Source organism: Musca domestica, unplaced genomic scaffold (assembly GCF_030504385.1).
Source record: "Musca domestica strain aabys unplaced genomic scaffold, Musca_domestica.polishedcontigs.V.1.1 18, whole genome shotgun sequence".
Taxonomy (NCBI): Eukaryota; Metazoa; Arthropoda; class Insecta; order Diptera; family Muscidae; genus Musca; species Musca domestica.
In genome coordinates this window covers 1,712,672-1,731,463 of record NW_026712238.1, presented here as the reverse complement: position 1 = coordinate 1,731,463, position 18,792 = coordinate 1,712,672, and the positions used below count along the sequence as shown (strand labels likewise).

General features: G+C 35.6%; 3 protein-coding genes across 3 annotated transcripts; all 3 read left to right on the top strand.

The window, feature by feature from the left end:
• Positions 1 to 7,347: 7,347 nt before the first annotated feature.
• LOC101899636 (farnesol dehydrogenase) lies at positions 7,348 to 8,355 on the top strand. The gene is made up of 2 exons (XM_005183116.4): positions 7,348 to 8,054; positions 8,130 to 8,355. Exons 1-2 carry the CDS (start codon positions 7,485 to 7,487, stop codon positions 8,304 to 8,306), a joined length of 747 nt encoding a protein of 248 aa, XP_005183173.2. The 5' UTR covers positions 7,348 to 7,484; the 3' UTR covers positions 8,307 to 8,355.
• A 3,197-nt stretch (positions 8,356 to 11,552) lies between these two features.
• On the top strand, positions 11,553 to 12,644 carry LOC101899804 (farnesol dehydrogenase). Its single transcript, XM_005183117.4, has 2 exons — positions 11,553 to 12,220; positions 12,305 to 12,644. The coding sequence occupies exons 1-2, from the start codon at positions 11,651 to 11,653 to the stop codon at positions 12,479 to 12,481; spliced, it is 747 nt and encodes a 248-aa protein (XP_005183174.2). The 5' UTR covers positions 11,553 to 11,650; the 3' UTR covers positions 12,482 to 12,644.
• Positions 12,645 to 14,693: 2,049 nt separating this feature from the next.
• On the top strand, positions 14,694 to 15,825 carry LOC101899302 (farnesol dehydrogenase). The gene is made up of 2 exons (XM_005183114.4): positions 14,694 to 15,357; positions 15,429 to 15,825. Exons 1-2 carry the CDS (start codon positions 14,788 to 14,790, stop codon positions 15,603 to 15,605), a joined length of 747 nt encoding a protein of 248 aa, XP_005183171.2. The 5' UTR covers positions 14,694 to 14,787; the 3' UTR covers positions 15,606 to 15,825.
• The last annotated feature ends 2,967 nt before the right edge of the window (positions 15,826 to 18,792 follow it).

Sequence of the window (18,792 nt, the reverse complement as noted above, 5' to 3'; positions counted from 1 at the left end):
GTTAGCTAAAATGTTTATATCTCAAGAATGATTGGACCGATTTTGACAAATTTGGTCAATTCTGAATGCCCCCTGGCATAAAAGAATAAAATCTAAAAAAATCGCATAACAAGATGCCAATAATGATGTTAATATAGATTTTGTAGACATTTTATTTATTTTTTGAAATTTTTTATCGCAGGCGATTTTTTAAATTTGACTTATAATATTGAGGTGTACATTTTGTAATATTTTTTCTCCTTACAACACAGGTTGTGGCTATTATATACAGATTGCAATTATCGTCCGATTATCACGAAAATTTTCTCAAGGGTAGGGTAAGGCGCAGAAGGGATAGGCCTATTGTTTTCAAAGATGCCCGCAATATATTTAGGGGTTGAAATGGACCAACAACTAAAAATGTTAAGGTTCACAAATTTAAAGGTCACAAATTTAAACCAAGGGACACGAAATCTCGCATGAAGTTAGAGTTTAGGACGGCGTTTGGAATGGTCCACTATTTTTGTATGAAAAAATACCAACATTACTTCCAGGCGATATCCGAAGTACACAAAATGCGAACTTCTGGTATTTTATGCTGATTTCGTTGACGAATATAGCCAAATATCGTAGACAAGCAAATCATAGAGATGAGTGTAAATTTGGAATACAGAGAGGACTCTTACTTTTGGAGATGATCGCAAAATATTTAGGGGTTAAAATGAACCAAAAATGGAAAAAAAAAATCCTGATCAAACAATTGAAGCCAATAAACACGCCTGAGAAGAGAGTTAAGGACAGGGAAGAAGTCTAGCATTTCGGATGACCATTGGATTATATTTAGCTGTAAAATGGACCACAACAACTAACAGCACGATGAAGTGCATAAATATTGGGCAAATATTCCTGGTCAAAATGCTAAGGGTAATATGTTGCCAGTGCTCCGTGATATAATTTCAAAAGCGAAATCTTCCAAAATGGATTCGGACATAAGGGGCTTCTAATATATTGTAGTGTTGTAGGGTATCACATGGTCGGCCCCGTACGACTATAGGATTTGCTTACTTGTTTACTTTCTAACCTTTTTATTTATTAATTTAAAAATGAATGCAAATATCGGAAAGCCTAAGAAATTACTTATAAGACAAAAAGCAGAAAATGAAATGAAACTGTGAGACAAAAGTAATTTTTCTAAAATTATAGCAAAATAGAAAATTAAGCAAATTAAGAAAGTAAAAAAGGCGTTAAAAGTTTTCATCGCAAAGTAACCTAAATAGAGGAGAAAAGTAATTCCCTCTTCCGCATTTTTTTTAAATATTGGGATTATGATTCCTTGGAATCCAATGATTTTGTGTATGTAGTCTCTATGGAGGGTATGTTATGTTTGGCATTCCCTTTGTAACTCCTGTCTACCCACCTATGGAAATCACTCTAGTTTCCGAACGAAATGATCTTTTTTTGAGTTTTGCCTTGTTAAGGCGAAGATCATATGTTTTATGATTTATGTGTTTGTTTTCTCTTTCGAGACGAGCTTAATGATCAGGAATTTGCAGTGAAAAGGAAAGCCAGATAGACACTATCACACACTCACCACTATGCGACGCGTTTCGCCGTTGGTTAAGCGGCTCATCAGGCATATTTGGTGTGGATGATGGCATACAAGGGCCGTTCTCTGGAAAGTAGTATATATTTCGAACTTATTGCAAATTAGCATATGCGAATTATACACTAGAAACTCTCCAGGTTCGACTCAAGTTCTATTGGCAGATCTTTTTTCATAGCAAAGTTTTGTTTTTGTAGTGATGGATTTTTTGTCCACAACAACTACATTGCTTCCAATGCATACACTTGTTTTAGTGCTGCTTTAGGAAGACGGGTTAATGGCTCTGAACGTAGAGACGGCAACTTCTAGTTGGCTGCACACCGAGGTCCGCGGTTCAAATCCCACAGCCAGGCTCGGCTGAATTTTTGAGTTTTGCCTTGTTAAGGCGAAGATCATATGTTTTATGATTTATGTGTTTGTTTTCTCTTTCGAGACGAGCTTAATGATCAGGAATTTGCAGTGAAAAGGAAAGCCAGATAGACACTATCACACACTCACCACTATGCGACGCGTTTCGCCGTTGGTTAAGCGGCTCATCAGGCATATTTGGTGTGGATGATGGCATACAAGGGCCGTTCTCTGGAAAGTAGTATATATTTCGAACTTATTGCAAATTAGCATATGCGAATTATACACTAGAAACTCTCCAGGTTCGACTCAAGTTCTATTGGCAGATCTTTTTTCATAGCAAAGTTTTGTTTTTGTAGTGATGGATTTTTTGTCCACAACAACTACATTGCTTCCAATGCATACACTTGTTTTAGTGCTGCTTTAGGAAGACGGGTTAATGGCTCTGAACGTAGAGACGGCAACTTCTAGTTGGCTGCACACCGAGGTCCGCGGTTCAAATCCCACAGCCAGGCTCGGCTGAATTTTTGAGTTTTGCCTTGTTAAGGCGAAGATCATATGTTTTATGATTTATGTGTTTGTTTTCTCTTTCGAGACGAGCTTAATGATCAGGAATTTGCAGTGAAAAGGAAAGCCAGATAGACACTATCACACACTCACCACTATGCGACGCGTTTCGCCGTTGGTTAAGCGGCTCATCAGGCATATTTGGTGTGGATGATGGCATACAAGGGCCGTTCTCTGGAAAGTAGTATATATTTCGAACTTATTGCAAATTAGCATATGCGAATTATACACTAGAAACTCTCCAGGTTCGACTCAAGTTCTATTGGCAGATCTTTTTTCATAGCAAAGTTTTGTTTTTGTAGTGATGGATTTTTTGTCCACAACAACTACATTGCTTCCAATGCATACACTTGTTTTAGTGCTGCTTTAGGAAGACGGGTTAATGGCTCTGAACGTAGAGACGGCAACTTCTAGTTGGCTGCACACCGAGGTCCGCGGTTCAAATCCCACAGCCAGGCTCGGCTGAATTTTTGAGTTTTGCCTTGTTAAGGCGAAGATCATATGTTTTATGATTTATGTGTTTGTTTTCTCTTTCGAGACGAGCTTAATGATCAGGAATTTGCAGTGAAAAGGAAAGCCAGATAGACACTATCACACACTCACCACTATGCGACGCGTTTCGCCGTTGGTTAAGCGGCTCATCAGGCATATTTGGTGTGGATGATGGCATACAAGGGCCGTTCTCTGGAAAGTAGTATATATTTCGAACTTATTGCAAATTAGCATATGCGAATTATACACTAGAAACTCTCCAGGTTCGACTCAAGTTTTATTGGCAGATCTTTTTTCATAGCAAAGTTTTGTTTTTGTAGTGATGGATTTTTTGTCCACAACAACTACATTGCTTCCAATGCATACACTTGTTTTAGTGCTGCTTTAGGAAGACGGGTTAATGGCTCTGAACGTAGAGACGGCAACTTCTAGTTGGCTGCACACCGAGGTCCGCGGTTCAAATCCCACAGCCAGGCTCGGCTGAATTTTTGAGTTTTGCCTTGTTAAGGCGAAGATCATATGTTTTATGATTTATGTGTTTGTTTTCTCTTTCGAGACGAGCTTAATGATCAGGAATTTGCAGTGAAAAGGAAAGCCAGATAGACACTATCACACACTCACCACTATGCGACGCGTTTCGCCGTTGGTTAAGCGGCTCATCAGGCATATTTGGTGTGGATGATGGCATACAAGGGCCGTTCTCTGGAAAGTAGTATATATTTCGAACTTATTGCAAATTAGCATATGCGAATTATACACTAGAAACTCTCCAGGTTCGACTCAAGTTCTATTGGCAGATCTTTTTTCATAGCAAAGTTTTGTTTTTGTAGTGATGGATTTTTTGTCCACAACAACTACATTGCTTCCAATGCATACACTTGTTTTAGTGCTGCTTTAGGAAGACGGGTTAATGGCTCTGAACGTAGAGACGGCAACTTCTAGTTGGCTGCACACCGAGGTCCGCGGTTCAAATCCCACAGCCAGGCTCGGCTGAATTTTTGAGTTTTGCCTTGTTAAGGCGAAGATCATATGTTTTATGATTTATGTGTTTGTTTTCTCTTTCGAGACGAGCTTAATGATCAGGAATTTGCAGTGAAAAGGAAAGCCAGATAGACACTATCACACACTCACCACTATGCGACGCGTTTCGCCGTTGGTTAAGCGGCTCATCAGGCATATTTGGTGTGGATGATGGCATACAAGGGCCGTTCTCTGGAAAGTAGTATATATTTCGAACTTATTGCAAATTAGCATATGCGAATTATACACTAGAAACTCTCCAGGTTCGACTCAAGTTCTATTGGCAGATCTTTTTTCATAGCAAAGTTTTGTTTTTGTAGTGATGGATTTTTTGTTGATTATATTTTGGAATACATTTTAAATTCTAAGAATTTTTGAAGATGAGATGATATCGGTTAACATTTTGTTATAAACCCTTACATAACTGTACCGACAAATTTAAGGTATTTTGACGGTTTTAGTTATATTTTTGAATATAGTTTGCTGTAAATTAGCTATTTGTAGTCTCTATATTTGTCCATATACATCCAACTTTAGATACAGTCTTCAAGTAACAATTCCCCCATATTTGGTATTTTGATGATTTGTATCAAATTTTTCACCGGGATCGCATTAAATTTGATATTTGGAGTTCTCAATAGGCCAGGACATCACATTCGAACTTTTAAAAATTAAACTGAATTTTTCAATGGACTACATTTTGCAAGTTCCTTTCAAATGGTGGAAAGTTCGGCACAGCCGAAACAAAGGTCCTTTTTACTTTTTTAATTCGAAAAATTCTTGAAAAATCTACAATTTTTTGGTCTTGAAGACTTTTGGTCTGAAAGACTTGAAAAATATTTTCAAAAACTTTTTTTTCAGAAATTCTTCCATTTTAGCCATACGTTATTATACCCTACAACACTATGTGTTGGTGGTATTATAAGTTTGATTGGGCCAAAAATTATGTAACACTTCGAAATATTGGTCCTTGTAAAAATATTTTGAAAAATGTTTCCATAAAATCCATTTCGGTCTTTCGGCCACGAAGTTCTAGAAAAATACCATATTTTAGACAGAAAATCTATTTTTTTAAAAATTCGCAATTTTTGGTTAGGATGTCCTTACAGGGATTTTTCAAATTTTTATAAATTGTTACAATTCTTGTGCAGATATTCCATATAACAATTCTTGATCTGAATGTTGTCTTAAAAAATTATGAATTTTTGTGTATAAAAAATAAATTTTCAAAAAAGGGAAGTTTAAAAAAAAAATAAAAAATGTATGTTTTTTTTGGTAGGACGTCCTTAGTATAAATTCTTGAAAAACTCTACGATTATTGTCCAGGAAATCTTTGAAAATATTATATAAAAACTTGATTCTTGACTAAAAAGTCCTTGAAATAAAAAAAATTCATTGCAAATTTCTGAAAATCAAAGATTTACTTAACTTGTAAACTTAATTTAAAAAATTAATAAACTTTTTTAAAAATCAACAATTCTTGAAAAATATATATTTTTTACCCAAAGTTCTTGACAAAAAAGTCCATGGAAGAATTTTCTTAAAAACCCCTTGTATATCCTTGAAAAGTCCATAAGTTTTACCATGAAATGCCTTGGGAGTATTTTTTTTAAAGAAATCAACTTCTATTTTTGAAAAATCCAAGAATTTTTGCTACTAAGTCCTTGAAAGAAAAATTTTTAAATCCTATCTATATTGAACAGGGAGTTCTTGTAAATTTATTTTTAAAAATCCACCATTCGTGGGAAGGAAGTCTATGAAAAATATTTTTCACGAATTTACGAATTTTTGATACTCTTTTAAATATTAGGCCAGAATGGCTATGGTAAAGTTTTTATTAAAAAACAAGTATAAAAAGCAGGTAAGTTCGGCCAGGCCGAACTTTTAATACCCCCCTCCATTAGGAAGGAAATTGAAATTTTTCAAAAACAAAAAAAAAAATCTGAAAACTACCACTTAATTGAAAACCTATATATGGGGACTATACGAAGGTGTCAACCTTTTTGTCAGATGCTGCAGTGCCCATAAGAAATTTGAAACAGTCCCGGTGAATAATGTCGCTAAAATCAATAAAATATCGAATATGGGGAGGTATCGTTTTATAGGGGGACCTACGAAAACGTGTACTTGCATACGAAATTTTTTGCCGTAGGTTGTAGTACCCTTTAAGATCTTCCAAATTTTAAACGATTCCGATAAATAATGTTGCTGAAATCATCAAAATACTGAGTATCAAGAGGTACTCTCATATGGGGGCTATACGAAGACGTGGACGAAATTTTTTTTGCCGTAGGTTGTAGTTCCCATAAAGATCTTCCAATACGAAATTTGAAACGATTCCGGAAAATAATGTTGCTGAAATCATCAAAATACCGACTATCGGAAGGTACCGTTATATGGGGAACATACAAAGACGCGGATCTGCATACAAAAATTTTTGTCATAGGCTGTAGTACCCATTACGAACTTCAAATACGAAATTTGAAATAATTTCGGTAAATAATGTCTCCAAAATCATGAAAAGACTGAGAATCGGGAGGTACCGTCATCGGGGGAAAAGTGGACTAACATGAAATATATTTTTGAAAATATTTTCATTAACATTCGATGTTTTTTTTGGAAAGAAAGGCCTTAGAAATATATACTATCTTGACCAGGCAATCACTGAAAGAAAGAATTTTGAAAATCACTCCTCGCGTCCAAAGTGGTCCCAAAAAATTATTTTAAAATATTCACGAATTCTTGATAGGAAGACCTTGAATTCTTTAAAAATCCAAGATTTTTTTAATTTTCTCTAAAAAATTCAATTTAAAGGAGTTCCTGAAAAATTGCACGATTTTGGCCAATCTTATAAAAGTTTTTTTTTTTAACCTATAAATTTAAAAAATATTCTTAAAAAATGGATTCAAATGATAAGACGTCATTTGAACATTTGAAATCTTTACTGCTCTTTGTTATGAAGCCATCTTACAAAGGCCGCACTCTTCTGATTTCTTTATTATTCCTTAAAATATGTTACTTTCGAATATTTTTTTTTGTTATTTATATTTATTATTTAAAAAAATAGACTTTCGTGTTGTTAATTACCCAAGAAGACAACAAATGTGATCGATGATAGGTGTATTATTAAGTACACAGCTGGACTAACATATAATAGATATTTTGTTTCGCTTATTTATAGGTGAAATACGAGAGCGTTGGAAGAATTTAAATTTGGAATTTCAAGGTTATAGACATTTTTTTTGTAATTTCTATTTGAACAGATCAAGTATTTACTGGTGACCCCTGTAAATTCTGATTCCTTCTATCTACGCCGTTGTTTTGTTCTAGACTTAATTAATGATGTCTATGACTTGACAACTTTATAATTACATTTTATTTTTTGTGATACAGAGCCTAGACAAAATATTTTCAGTTTGGATTTGAGTTTCAGAGAAAACAGAGGTTGTTGCAGCTTTTCGAAACTTAATTTTGAATGGAACGTTGGCAAAATAAAGTGGCCGTTGTTACTGGTGCGAGTTCGGGTATTGGTTCGGCTGTCGCCAAAGATCTGGTTAACTCTGGTCTATTGGTTATTGGTTTGGCCCGCAGAGTTCAACGTATCGAAGAGCTGAAAAATCAATTACCGGATGATAAAAATTCCCAACTTGTGGCCTTAAAATGTGATGTCTCTAACCTAGAATCAGTAAATGAAACATTTGATAAAATAATTTCGAAATTTGGCGGAATTGATGTGCTCATTAACAATGCTGGCTGTTTGAAGGGTGGCCAGTTGGTCACCATGGATGTGAATGAAATGCAGCAAATTCTCCAAACGAATGTCATGGGTGTCATCTATTGTACACAGAAAGCATTTAAATCCATGAAAGAGCGTAAAGTCGATGGCCATGTTGTATTGGTTAATAGCATAGCAGGACACAAGGTGTTGGCTTGTTCAGAGGTACCCGAATTCAATATCTATCCGCCTAGTAAATTTGCCATAACTGCCATTACCGAGCTGCTGCGTCAAGAGTTTAGGGGATTGGGTACCAAGATTAAAGTTACGGTAGGTGATGGGACGAAATGAGATTTGTGAAATATTTTTTTTAAAATGTGTAATTTTTTATTTCTCCTTTTATAGAGTATTAGCCCTGGCACAGTTGATACAGAGATTCTTCCCGATTTTATTCGAAAATATGCCAATGGTTGCTTTTTGCAGGCAGAAGATATTTCATCCGGTATTATGTACGCACTATCCACTCCGCCCCATGTCCAAATCCATGAAATGATAATTAAACCAGTGGGAGAAATGTTCTGAAAGGATGTGTCTTTATATTGAAAATATATACCTATTATATATATGTCTATATATAAAAGAGTTATGAAATAAGTGACCGACTGACTGATCGAGAATCCACGACCTGACGAACTGGCTGAAATTAGAATATTGAAATTTTGCGCGACGTTTAGCCTTGGTGGGCGTGTGATAAGGCTGATAAGGGTTTTTTTTGGGAATTCATACTAAAAGTGTAGGAAAAGTACTAAAAATTGGACAAACGAATGGGTCAGAATTCTGAAATTAGGAATGAGGGACACTGATGGACTACAGGATAGATATATATCAAAGGATTTTTTGAAAATTCGAACTATAAGGTTACGAAAAGTTCTAAAATGGTACTAAACTTCTAAAATTGTACCATTTGGTATAATGTGAACGGATAGAGCTAAAAACTTAAAATTCGGTATGAGCATTAAGGTTGGAAAGTAAGTTTGTTACATGAAGGTGGCACTAAATTTGAAACGGTTTGGTTTAGGGTGAATGGATAGGGAAATTTGGAATTAGTGTACCCTGGACATAGGGAGGTGGTTTTGGAAATGTGTACGAAAAGTACTGAATGGTACTATATTTTGTATTGGGAGAAGGGATAAAGATAAAATCCTGAAATTTGATATTAAGATTACTGATGCTATATGAGTTTGAGATTTGGAGGTCATATGGAAATGCGTCCTATATTTATACGAATAGTATTAAATTTGGAATTGAGTGAAGAGTTAGGGGCGGAATCCTGGAATTTTATACTGAGAGTTACGGTGGTATGTGGAATTAAGATATGGAGGTGGTTTTGGAAATGTGTATTATGATTGCACAAAAAGTACTAAATAGTACTAAATTTGGTATTGGATGAAGGAATAGAGCTGAAATCCTGAAATCTGATATAGATGTCATTGTAGTCTGTATTTAAAATATAGAGTTGCTTTTGGAATTGTGTACTATACTTGTTCGAAAAGTACTAGGTGGTACTAAATTTGGTATTGGGTGAAGGCATAGAACTGGAATCCCGAAATTTGATCTAGATATCACTGTTGGTGTCTGTGGATAAGATATGGAAGTGGCTTTGGAATTATGTGCTATAATTGTTCGAAAAGTACTAAATTGAACTAAATTTGGTACAATTTGGTATTAAGTGTACTGATAGCGGTTGAAATCTGAAATTTGATATTAGGATCGCTGTTCATGTTTAATCAAGACATATGGAAGTAGTTACGGAAATATGAAAGTACTAAATTTTGGTACTGGGTGAAGGCATAGAGTTGGAATCCCGAAATTTGATATTGATGCCTTTGTTGGTATCTGGGATAGAGGGTGGTTTTGGAAATGTGCACTATAATTGTACTAAATTGAACTAAATAATTGTTGGAGAAGTACTAATTTGAACTATATTTGGTAAAATTTGGTATTGGGTAAACTATAGCTATTAAAATCTGAAATTTGGTATTAAGGTTAAACCTTGACATTTGGAGGTTTCGAAAATATGCATATGCATATTGTACGAAAAGTACTGAATGTCTGATAATTTAGTACGTTGTATGAAGTTCTTATTAAAAAACTTTGGGAACTGAACCAAATGGTGCATTTTGAGTACTAAACAAGTTAAAAAGTAGCAATCGGTTCTGCCGACAGACTGGTACTGGTGGTACCAGATATAGTCGACCGAAGTATTCCATTTTCATGCTTCAACTAATACAGGTATGGTATAGTTATCTCAGGTTTCTGGTTGAGAGAAATATTTAGATATAGCAAGTTGTAAAGAATCACCGACTTGTTTCGGGGTATGAGGTACTAGAAGAAGTGGACCGATATATCCCATCTTCACAACAGATCTTGTGACCTTTATGGATATTCAAAATGTTGACCCTTTGTAGGGGAGGTACCAGAAGAAATGGTCCGATCTTTACCGTTTTTTTTAACAAATCCTGTGTTGATGGAAATATTCAGATGTGCCAAGTCTAAATGAAATCGGATTCTAATTTCGCGTTTTATGAGCTTAATGGATAATCTAAATTTCGATATTTTGTGGGGGAGATACCAGAAGGAGTGGACCGATGCCTTCCATCTTAACACCATACCTTGGGTTAATAAAATTATTGGGATGTGTGATATTTAAAGACGATCGGACTCTTACATCATATTTTATAAAAGTTATAATTGTTCAAAATTTTGACACTTTGTGTGGGAGGTGAACCGATATTGTCCATTTTAGCACCTGACCGAGAACTGACGCAAATATTAGGATTTGCAAAGTTGGAGGAAATCGGATTATCGTTTCTCTTTCAGTGCAGAAAATATATTTGTGAAAATTTCGATTTTTTGTGGGGAAGGTAACAGAAGGAGTGGACCGATATTGCTCATCTCCGAACTCGATCTAAAAATACTATGATGTGCCAAGTTAGGACCAAATCGGATACTCCCTTCGGGAACAAAGAGATCTAAGGTATAAAAACGTTATTTCGACTAGGTACGTTTTGACCGTACCCTCTGTAGCCATGAGCTGAGGGTATAAAAAAGACTTAACCCGAACTGTTGAAACGAATCTATGAATTCATTGTAGATGTTTCGCAGACGAAGAAGAGGCAAAAAAAAAGTTATAAAGACGAGGAATAATTCCAGACTCTTAAGAATATTTTAAACTTTTGATGCCTTCTGAGAGCTATTGTAAAATTTTATGGCAAATCACTTTGTAGAATATGTTGACTTTCTACGATTCCTTTTAAAGGGAGTTCTTACCCAAATTTTGGAAAAAAATACAAGAAAGGCTTTTTGTATCTTGCTTGGCGATTTTTGTTTTTATCTGCCGAACACACAATATACCTAAAATGAACTGATCCTGAACTGAGTGGGAGGAACTTGCCGCCCGCCTTATTTTGGTTACTTGGGCCAATTTTGACCCTACTTTTATTATAAAAAAACTGAATTTTGCCGTACAGTGTAAGCGTAAGAGGCTATTAAATCCACCCTAAATAGAACGGTAAAGTATTATAAGTGTTCCAGACCAGCTCAATCTGTTTGCAAACAAATTCAAAATGCATTCAGTAGTTGTGACTACTTGTCGATATTTGAAAAATAAGTAACGTCATCATTGTTTTCTAACACCTTGCAAAAAATCTGCCATGTCATTCACTGTTACATCACATGAAATTGACTTGAAAAAATGCAATTGTCTTTATCTTATCTACATTTTTTTTGATTACTTTTATTTCTCTTATGAAATGCAACTCACTTTATAATGTATATTTTTGTCAATATAAATTGTGATTTCAAACTGTTAGCTTGGCCGAGCAACAATTTAGTGACTAAAAAAAAAAAACAATAAAAACTCAGCAATGGATCGTTGGCGAAATAAAGTTGCTGTTGTAACGGGAGCCAGTTCAGGCATTGGGGCAGCCATAGTCAAGGATTTACTGGAGAATGGATTACAGGTTGTTGGTTTGGCCAGGCGGTCGGAGCGTGTAACAGACATATTGAAAACTGTACCCCCAGCGAAGCATGGAAATTTAACTGCCCTGCACTGTGATGTTTCCGATCTGCGGTCTGTTAATAAGGCTTTCGATACAATTATTGCCAAATTTGGTGGAATTGATATTTTGATCAACAATGCCGGTTGCTTGAAACAAGGTCAATTGGTAAATATGGACATAAATGAGATCCAACAAGTCCTGCAAACAAATGTCATGGGAGTGGTGCATTGTACCCAAAGGGCTTTTAAGTCCATGAAAGAACGGAATTTCCCCGGTCATGTTATACTCATTAACAGTATTGCTGGCCATGGATTTAAATCACTGCCAGGAACACCCGAAAGCAACATGTATGGTCCATCGAAGTTTGCCATCACAGCCATAACTGAAATCTATCGGCAGGAATTTAGGGGGTTGGGTACTAAAATCAAGATTACTGTAAGTGGAAAGGATATTGTGGAGAAAAGATATTTCATTTGTTATTTTTCCTCTCTCTCTCTCACCCTTTCTCTCTTTGTATAGAGTATCAGCCCCGGTGCTGTGGATACGGAAATACTACCCGATAATATAAAAAAGTTAATTGGCGACACCATGTTAAAGCCTCAAGATATTTCATCGGGCGTCCTGTATGCCATTTCTACACTACCCCATGTGCAAATACATGAAATGATTATAAAGCCTCTTGGAGAGATGTTTTAATAGTTTTTTAAAAAATTATAAAAAATTATTGACAAAAAAATAATTATTTATATATATATAAAGAAATAATGAATATTGAAGAAATGCAAGAACAAATAAGTCTATATAGATATAAAAGAGTAGTGAAATAAAGGCCTGACTTAGAATCAATGACCAGACGAAATGACGGCTGAAGCTTAAATCTTGAAAATTTCCACGCTGAGTTTATGGAAAAAATGAGAAAAAATTAGAAATGGAGGTTTTTTGGAAATGTGTACTATAATTGTTCGAAAAGTACTAATGGGTACTAAATTAGGTATTTGGAAAATGTATAGAGCTGGAACCGAAATTTGACATCGAATTCTCTGTTGGTATCTGAGGATGAGATATGGATATTGTTTTGAAAATGCAAGTTTTGAAGAGCAGGCCAAAAACCATAGTTTTTACTTTTTTTAAATTTTATTGAATTAAAGGAAAAATGTTCGAATTGGTCACCTTTGGCACGAATTATGGCCTACAAACGGGCAATGAAACCATCACACGCTGCCCGAAAGTTGCTCTGCGGTATTTTGGCCCATTACCGACGAAGCGCTTGCTTGAGGTGATCGACACTTTGGTATCTTTTAGTGCCAATCTTGCTTTTCAAAATACTCCAGACACAACAGTCCAAGGGATTGATATCCGAAGATTTTGGTGGTCATTGTGCGCTGGAAATGAAGCGAGGAACTTCATTTTGTAATTATTCTCGGATAAATTGTTTGCGTGCCCAAGGCTTTAATACACCCTCCAGAATATTTTCTTGATAATATTCGGTATTTATTCTTATGCCACGGTCGATTAATACGAGCGAAGAGCGATCACCGGCCGTTATGGCGGCCCACACTATTACCATGGCCGGCGCTTCAGTTCTGGTGGCCAACCGAAGGTGCACATTTTCAACTGACCTCTTTGACAAGTAAACACGATCATTTTGTTTGTTTACAAACTGCTGGACAACGAATGTTTTCTCTTCGGAGAAAAGAAAACCAAATTCGGCAGTTCACCACTTTCGGCCAAGTGAAGCAACTCTTTAGCTCTTTTGAGTCTATTTTCTTTCCGTTGAGGTGTACGTTCTTGCACTTTTTGGAATTTCAATGGCTTTACCCCGAGCTCCTTTTTCAATATTTTTCGAATGGAATATTGCGATAGGTTCAGCTCATGAGCCATTTTTCGGGCACTGTGACGCGGATTTCGATCAAGTCGCTTCTTTATTTTTCAAACCATATCTGCAGTTCTTTCTGTTTTCTTCCGTCCACTTCCTTGACGTCGGGCTACGCTACCAGTAACGCGGTAACGAGCGACGGTACGAGATTTGTTCACATTTAAGTGCTGCAGTACTCTAACGTTAGCCACTTTTGGTTTTCCAAATAATTATAAAGAAATCACACTATCACGCTTGAATTCGATAACGAATAACTTTTTTTCTGGAAAATTCTCACCAAAATGCTTTTGTACGCTTGTATAACAATATAATGAGCTGTCACTGGTATAATTTTAACAGCGATCGGACGAGTGGCTTAGAAAGGACAGCATTCTGAAATTGGTTGCAGTCTTCTCATCTCGCCCTGAAGATCGAGTAGGGATATGGACAATATTGGTTCAGTCGTTTTAGTAACTCCCACACAAAAGTTCGAAATTTTCAAAGAAAATAATTTAATGCACAGAAAGGCAAGGGATAGTCCGATTTTTCTACAACGTTGCAAATCCTAATATTTGCATGAATTCTAGGTCAAGTGCGAAAATAGACAATATCGGTTCACTCCATCACGTACCTCCACCACAAGGGGACAATATTTGGAATAATTATAACTCTTATAAAATGTGATGTAAGTGTCCGATTGTCTTCAAATTACACATCTACTTTCATAATCTACTGGACTTTTTTTGTAATTATTGAAAAAAAAAAAAAATAATAATTTTGTCGCACAGTGTTATAAATAAAACATTCCAGAAAAAAAACTTATTTAGAAACACCTCCCCACTTTAATAGAACCTACCCCGGAAGCATTTGATAAATAAATTCATCAATGGAGTGCATTATATGTTCATGTAGTAATCTAATATTAGTTATACGGACACAATGATTAACAACTTTTCTAATTATCAAATATTTATTATTAAATGTAATTTTACCGTGAGAAAAATCTACACTCGTCATTTTAGTCAACAAATCGATCATTCTGTCATGTAAATGATTCGAAACTGTGTTAGTATAAATTGAGATATTGAAACGATTGGACGTTCATTTCGACTAACGGGGAAAACAATCGACACAAAAATAATCCGTCATGGAACGCTGGCAAAATAAAGTGGCCGTTGTAACGGGTGCTAGTTCAGGCATTGGTGCAGCCATTGTTTTGGATTTAATAGAAAATGGTCTTCAAGTTGTGGGCTTGGCCAGGCGATTGGAACGTGTCGAGGCTTTGTGCGACCAATTGTCGCCAGAGAAGCAAGGAAATTTAACTGCCCTGCCATGTGATGTCTCCGATATGCAATCTGTGAATGAAGCCTTCGATACAATTGTTGCCAAATTTGGTGGCATAGATATTTTGGTCAACAATGCTGGGTGTTTGAAACAAGGTCAATTGGTAAATATGGACGTTAAGGAGATCCAACAAATCCTCCAAACAAATGTGATGGGCATTGTTCATTGTACCCAACGGGCTTTCATCTCGATGAAAGAGCGTAGTTTTCCCGGCCATGTTGTGCTCATCAACAGTGTGGCCGGTCATGGAGTTGTGGCACCTGGCGGAACACCTGACACCAATATATATTGTCCATCAAAATTTGCCGTTACAGCAATGACCGAAATTTACCGACAGGAATTTAAGGGCTTGGATACCAAAATTAAAGTGACAGTAAGTTGTAGAGGTTTTCAGATAATGGGAATTTAAATTAATATTGAAATTATTTTTTTTTTTTTGAATAGAGCATTAGTCCCGGCGCCGTGGATACGGATATTGTACCCGAGAATGCAAGGCAACTTATGGGTGAAAACATGTTGAAGGCCAAAGATATTTCATCGGGAGTGTTGTATGCTATTTCAACACCTCCTCATGTACAAATTCATGAAATGATTATAAAACCACTTGGAGAATTATTTTAAATTTAGTTAATTGTGAAAATACAGAGCCCAACTGCGGAGGGTCATTAACAATCTTCGTAGTTAGTAATTATAAATTGTAATTCTTAGATACACATTTGAATTTATAGAGCCTTGTTAATGTTACGAACAATTGTTTGTTATGTATGATGGATTGTAAATCTTGTAATTAACAAACATCTGAAATTAACAACAAAGCTTGATTGCAATGTATAGAAACAAATTGCCTTTTGGTTTTGTAATAGTAACTAGTAAACCGATTATTGAGCAAGTAATTGCTAGTTTCGAATAGCAGGTTTCAAATCAAATGAAAAATTATTTTGAATGATCGTGATGAATGAACGAACAATTTTTTATGAAATCATGGTTATGAATATAATGGCCGGCCAGTTTAAAAATTGTGGGTTTGAAATGGAACATTAATAGATATGTATATAAATATCAAAAATATTACACCCTGCGGCAAAATTAAATTTTTTTCAATAATAAGATGAAAAAATCTAACAGGATTTGAAATAGCTAAAAATAGGTATTGGTATTGTATCGGCGTTTTGATTGTTCGCATCGTAAAGTAAGCTAAAAGTTCACCCTTTCCATATTTTTGGAAATTTTCGTATAAAGATTCCTTCAAATCTATTCATAATAAGTACAGGGTAAGATAAAAAAAACTGCAACAAAGTCAAACGCCATAATTTTAATTTTTATACCCTACAACACTATGTGTTGGGGATATTATAAGTTTGATTGGGCCAAAACTTATGTAACACCACGAAATATTGGTTTCCCACATTCCTATCTCGCCGAGCTGTGTCGATCTAGCTATGTATGTTCGTCCGTCTGTCCATGTTAATTTTTAATCACTCTACAGGTCGCAATTATGGGCCGATTCTCACGAAATTGAAAATGTAGGTGGGGTTAGGGTCAGAATAGAAGCCTATTGCTTTTGGAGATAATCGCATAATATTTAGGGGTTGAAATGGACCAAAAACTGAAAAATTTCATGATTTTGCAGTTGCTCTACAGGTCGCAATCATAGACCAAACGACGAAAGTTAGCATGGGGCTAGAGCTTAGGGCTGGGCAGAAGCCTTCCAACTTTGATGGTCATTGGATAATATTTAGTGGGTGAAATAGGCCATAACATTTGTGTTAAAAAAATTCTATTAAACCGCGAATATTTTTAATGACGGCGAAATCAGAAATAGACGAACAAGTCAATTCTGACCGTTACGTAGATGCCGATAGTAAAAATATCGGATATATATAGCGAAATATATGCAATGTATATGTACAAAGGAAGGGGATGTTAGCTAGAATGCTTATATCTCCAGAATGGCTGGAGCGATTTTGACAAATTTTGTTAATTCAGAATGGCCTCTTGGCATAAAAGTATGAAATCTAAAAAAAAAAAAAACGCAATAATGATGTTAATATAGATTTTGTAGTATTTTGTGACATATTTTTATTTTTTTCATATTTTTTATCGCATGCGATTTTTTCAATTTGACTTATAATATTGAAGTGTATTTTGTAATTTTTTTTGTAATTTTTGCACTTCACAACACAGGTAGGGATTATTATTTATACACAGATTGCAATTATCATTCGATCCTCACGAAATTTTTGACAAAGGTAGGGTTAGGCTCAGAAGGGCTAAGCCTATTGTTTTCAAAAATGTCCGCAATATATTTAGGGGTTGAAATGGACCAGCAACTCAAAATGTTCCTGATTTTGAAGCCGTTATAAAGGCCGCACATAGAAACCAAAGGATACGAAATCTTGCATGAAGTTAGAATTTAAGACAGCGGTTAGAATCGACCACTACTTTTGTGTGAAAAAATACTAACATTACTTACAGGCGATATCCCAAATACACAAAAGGCGAACTTCTGCCTCTTTTATGCTGATTTCGTTGACGAATATAGCCAAATTGCTTTTGGAGATAATCGCAAAATATTTATGGGTTCAAATGAAACAAAAACAGAAAAAAAATCATGATAACACAATTGAAGCCAATCGACACGCCTGATAAGATAGTTACGCACAGTGAAGAATTCTAGCATTTTGGATGACCATTGCAGAAATATTTTTCAATTTGACTCATAATATTGAAGTGTATATTTTGTAATATTTTTTCACCTTACAGCACAGGTTGGGGTTATATACAGATTGCAATTATCGTCCGATCCTCAAGAAAATTTTCATAAGGGTAGGGTTAGGCTCAGAAGGGCTAGGCCTATTGTTTTCAAAGATGTCCGCAATATATTTAGGGGTTGAAATGGACCAACAACTAAATTTTTTCCTGATTTTGCAGCCGTTATAAAGGTCACAAATAGAAACCAAAGTAAACAGTACACAAAATCTCGCATGAAGTTAGAGTTTAGGACAGCGGGTTGAATGAACCACTACTTTTGTGTGAAAAAATACCAACATTTCCATTCTACCAAAACGCTTAAAAATAACTTACAGGCGAAATCCAAAATACACAAAAGGCGAACTTCTGGCTTTTTATGCTGATTTCGTTGACGAATATTGCCAAATATCATAGAGAAGATTAGTCTAAATTTGGCAATGCAGTGGAACCTCTTGCATTTGGAGACGATCGCAAAATATTTAGGGGTTCAAATGAACCAAAAACAGAAAATTTTTCTGATCACACATTTGAAACCAATGGTTACGGAATTTTGCTTGAGAAGAGGGTTAAGGACAAGGAAGAAGTCTAGCATTTTGGATGACCATTGGATTATACTTAGCTATAGAATGGACCAACAGACGAATTGCTTAAATATTGGGCAAATGCCCCTGGACAAGAAACTAAGGGTAATATCTGGGCAATGCTCTATTACATAATTTCAAAAGCGGAGTCTTCCAAAATGGATTTGGACATAAGGGTGCTTCTAACATATTATGGTGTTGTAGGGTATCACATGGTCGGCCCCGCACGACTATAGCCCTTGTTTTTAATTTTATTGACTGAAGGCAAAAAATGTCGGAAATAGCATCAAATTTTAGAATAAGTTTAGATTTGTTCGAATTGGCCACCTTTGGCACGAATTATGGCCTTCAAATGGCTAATGAAACCGTCACACGCTGCCCGAATGTTGCTCTGCGGTATTCTGGTCCATTCGCGGCGAAGCGCTTGCTTTAGGTTTTTAGTGCCAACCTTGCTTTCCAAAATACTTCAGACACAA

Excerpts from the sequence above, each read along its gene's own strand:
- LOC101899804 (XM_005183117.4), top strand. The coding sequence starts at position 11,651 with ATGGATCGTTGGCGAAATAAAGTTGCTGTTGTAACGGGAGCCAGTTCA. Across the intron at positions 12,221-12,304 it reads GTACTAAAATCAAGATTACT|AGTATCAGCCCCGGTGCTGT; the intron begins GTAAGTGGAAAG and ends CTCTTTGTATAG.
- LOC101899302 (XM_005183114.4), top strand. The coding sequence starts at position 14,788 with ATGGAACGCTGGCAAAATAAAGTGGCCGTTGTAACGGGTGCTAGTTCA. Across the intron at positions 15,358-15,428 it reads ATACCAAAATTAAAGTGACA|AGCATTAGTCCCGGCGCCGT; the intron begins GTAAGTTGTAGA and ends TTTTTTGAATAG.
- LOC101899636 (XM_005183116.4), top strand. The coding sequence starts at position 7,485 with ATGGAACGTTGGCAAAATAAAGTGGCCGTTGTTACTGGTGCGAGTTCG. Across the intron at positions 8,055-8,129 it reads GTACCAAGATTAAAGTTACG|AGTATTAGCCCTGGCACAGT; the intron begins GTAGGTGATGGG and ends CTCCTTTTATAG.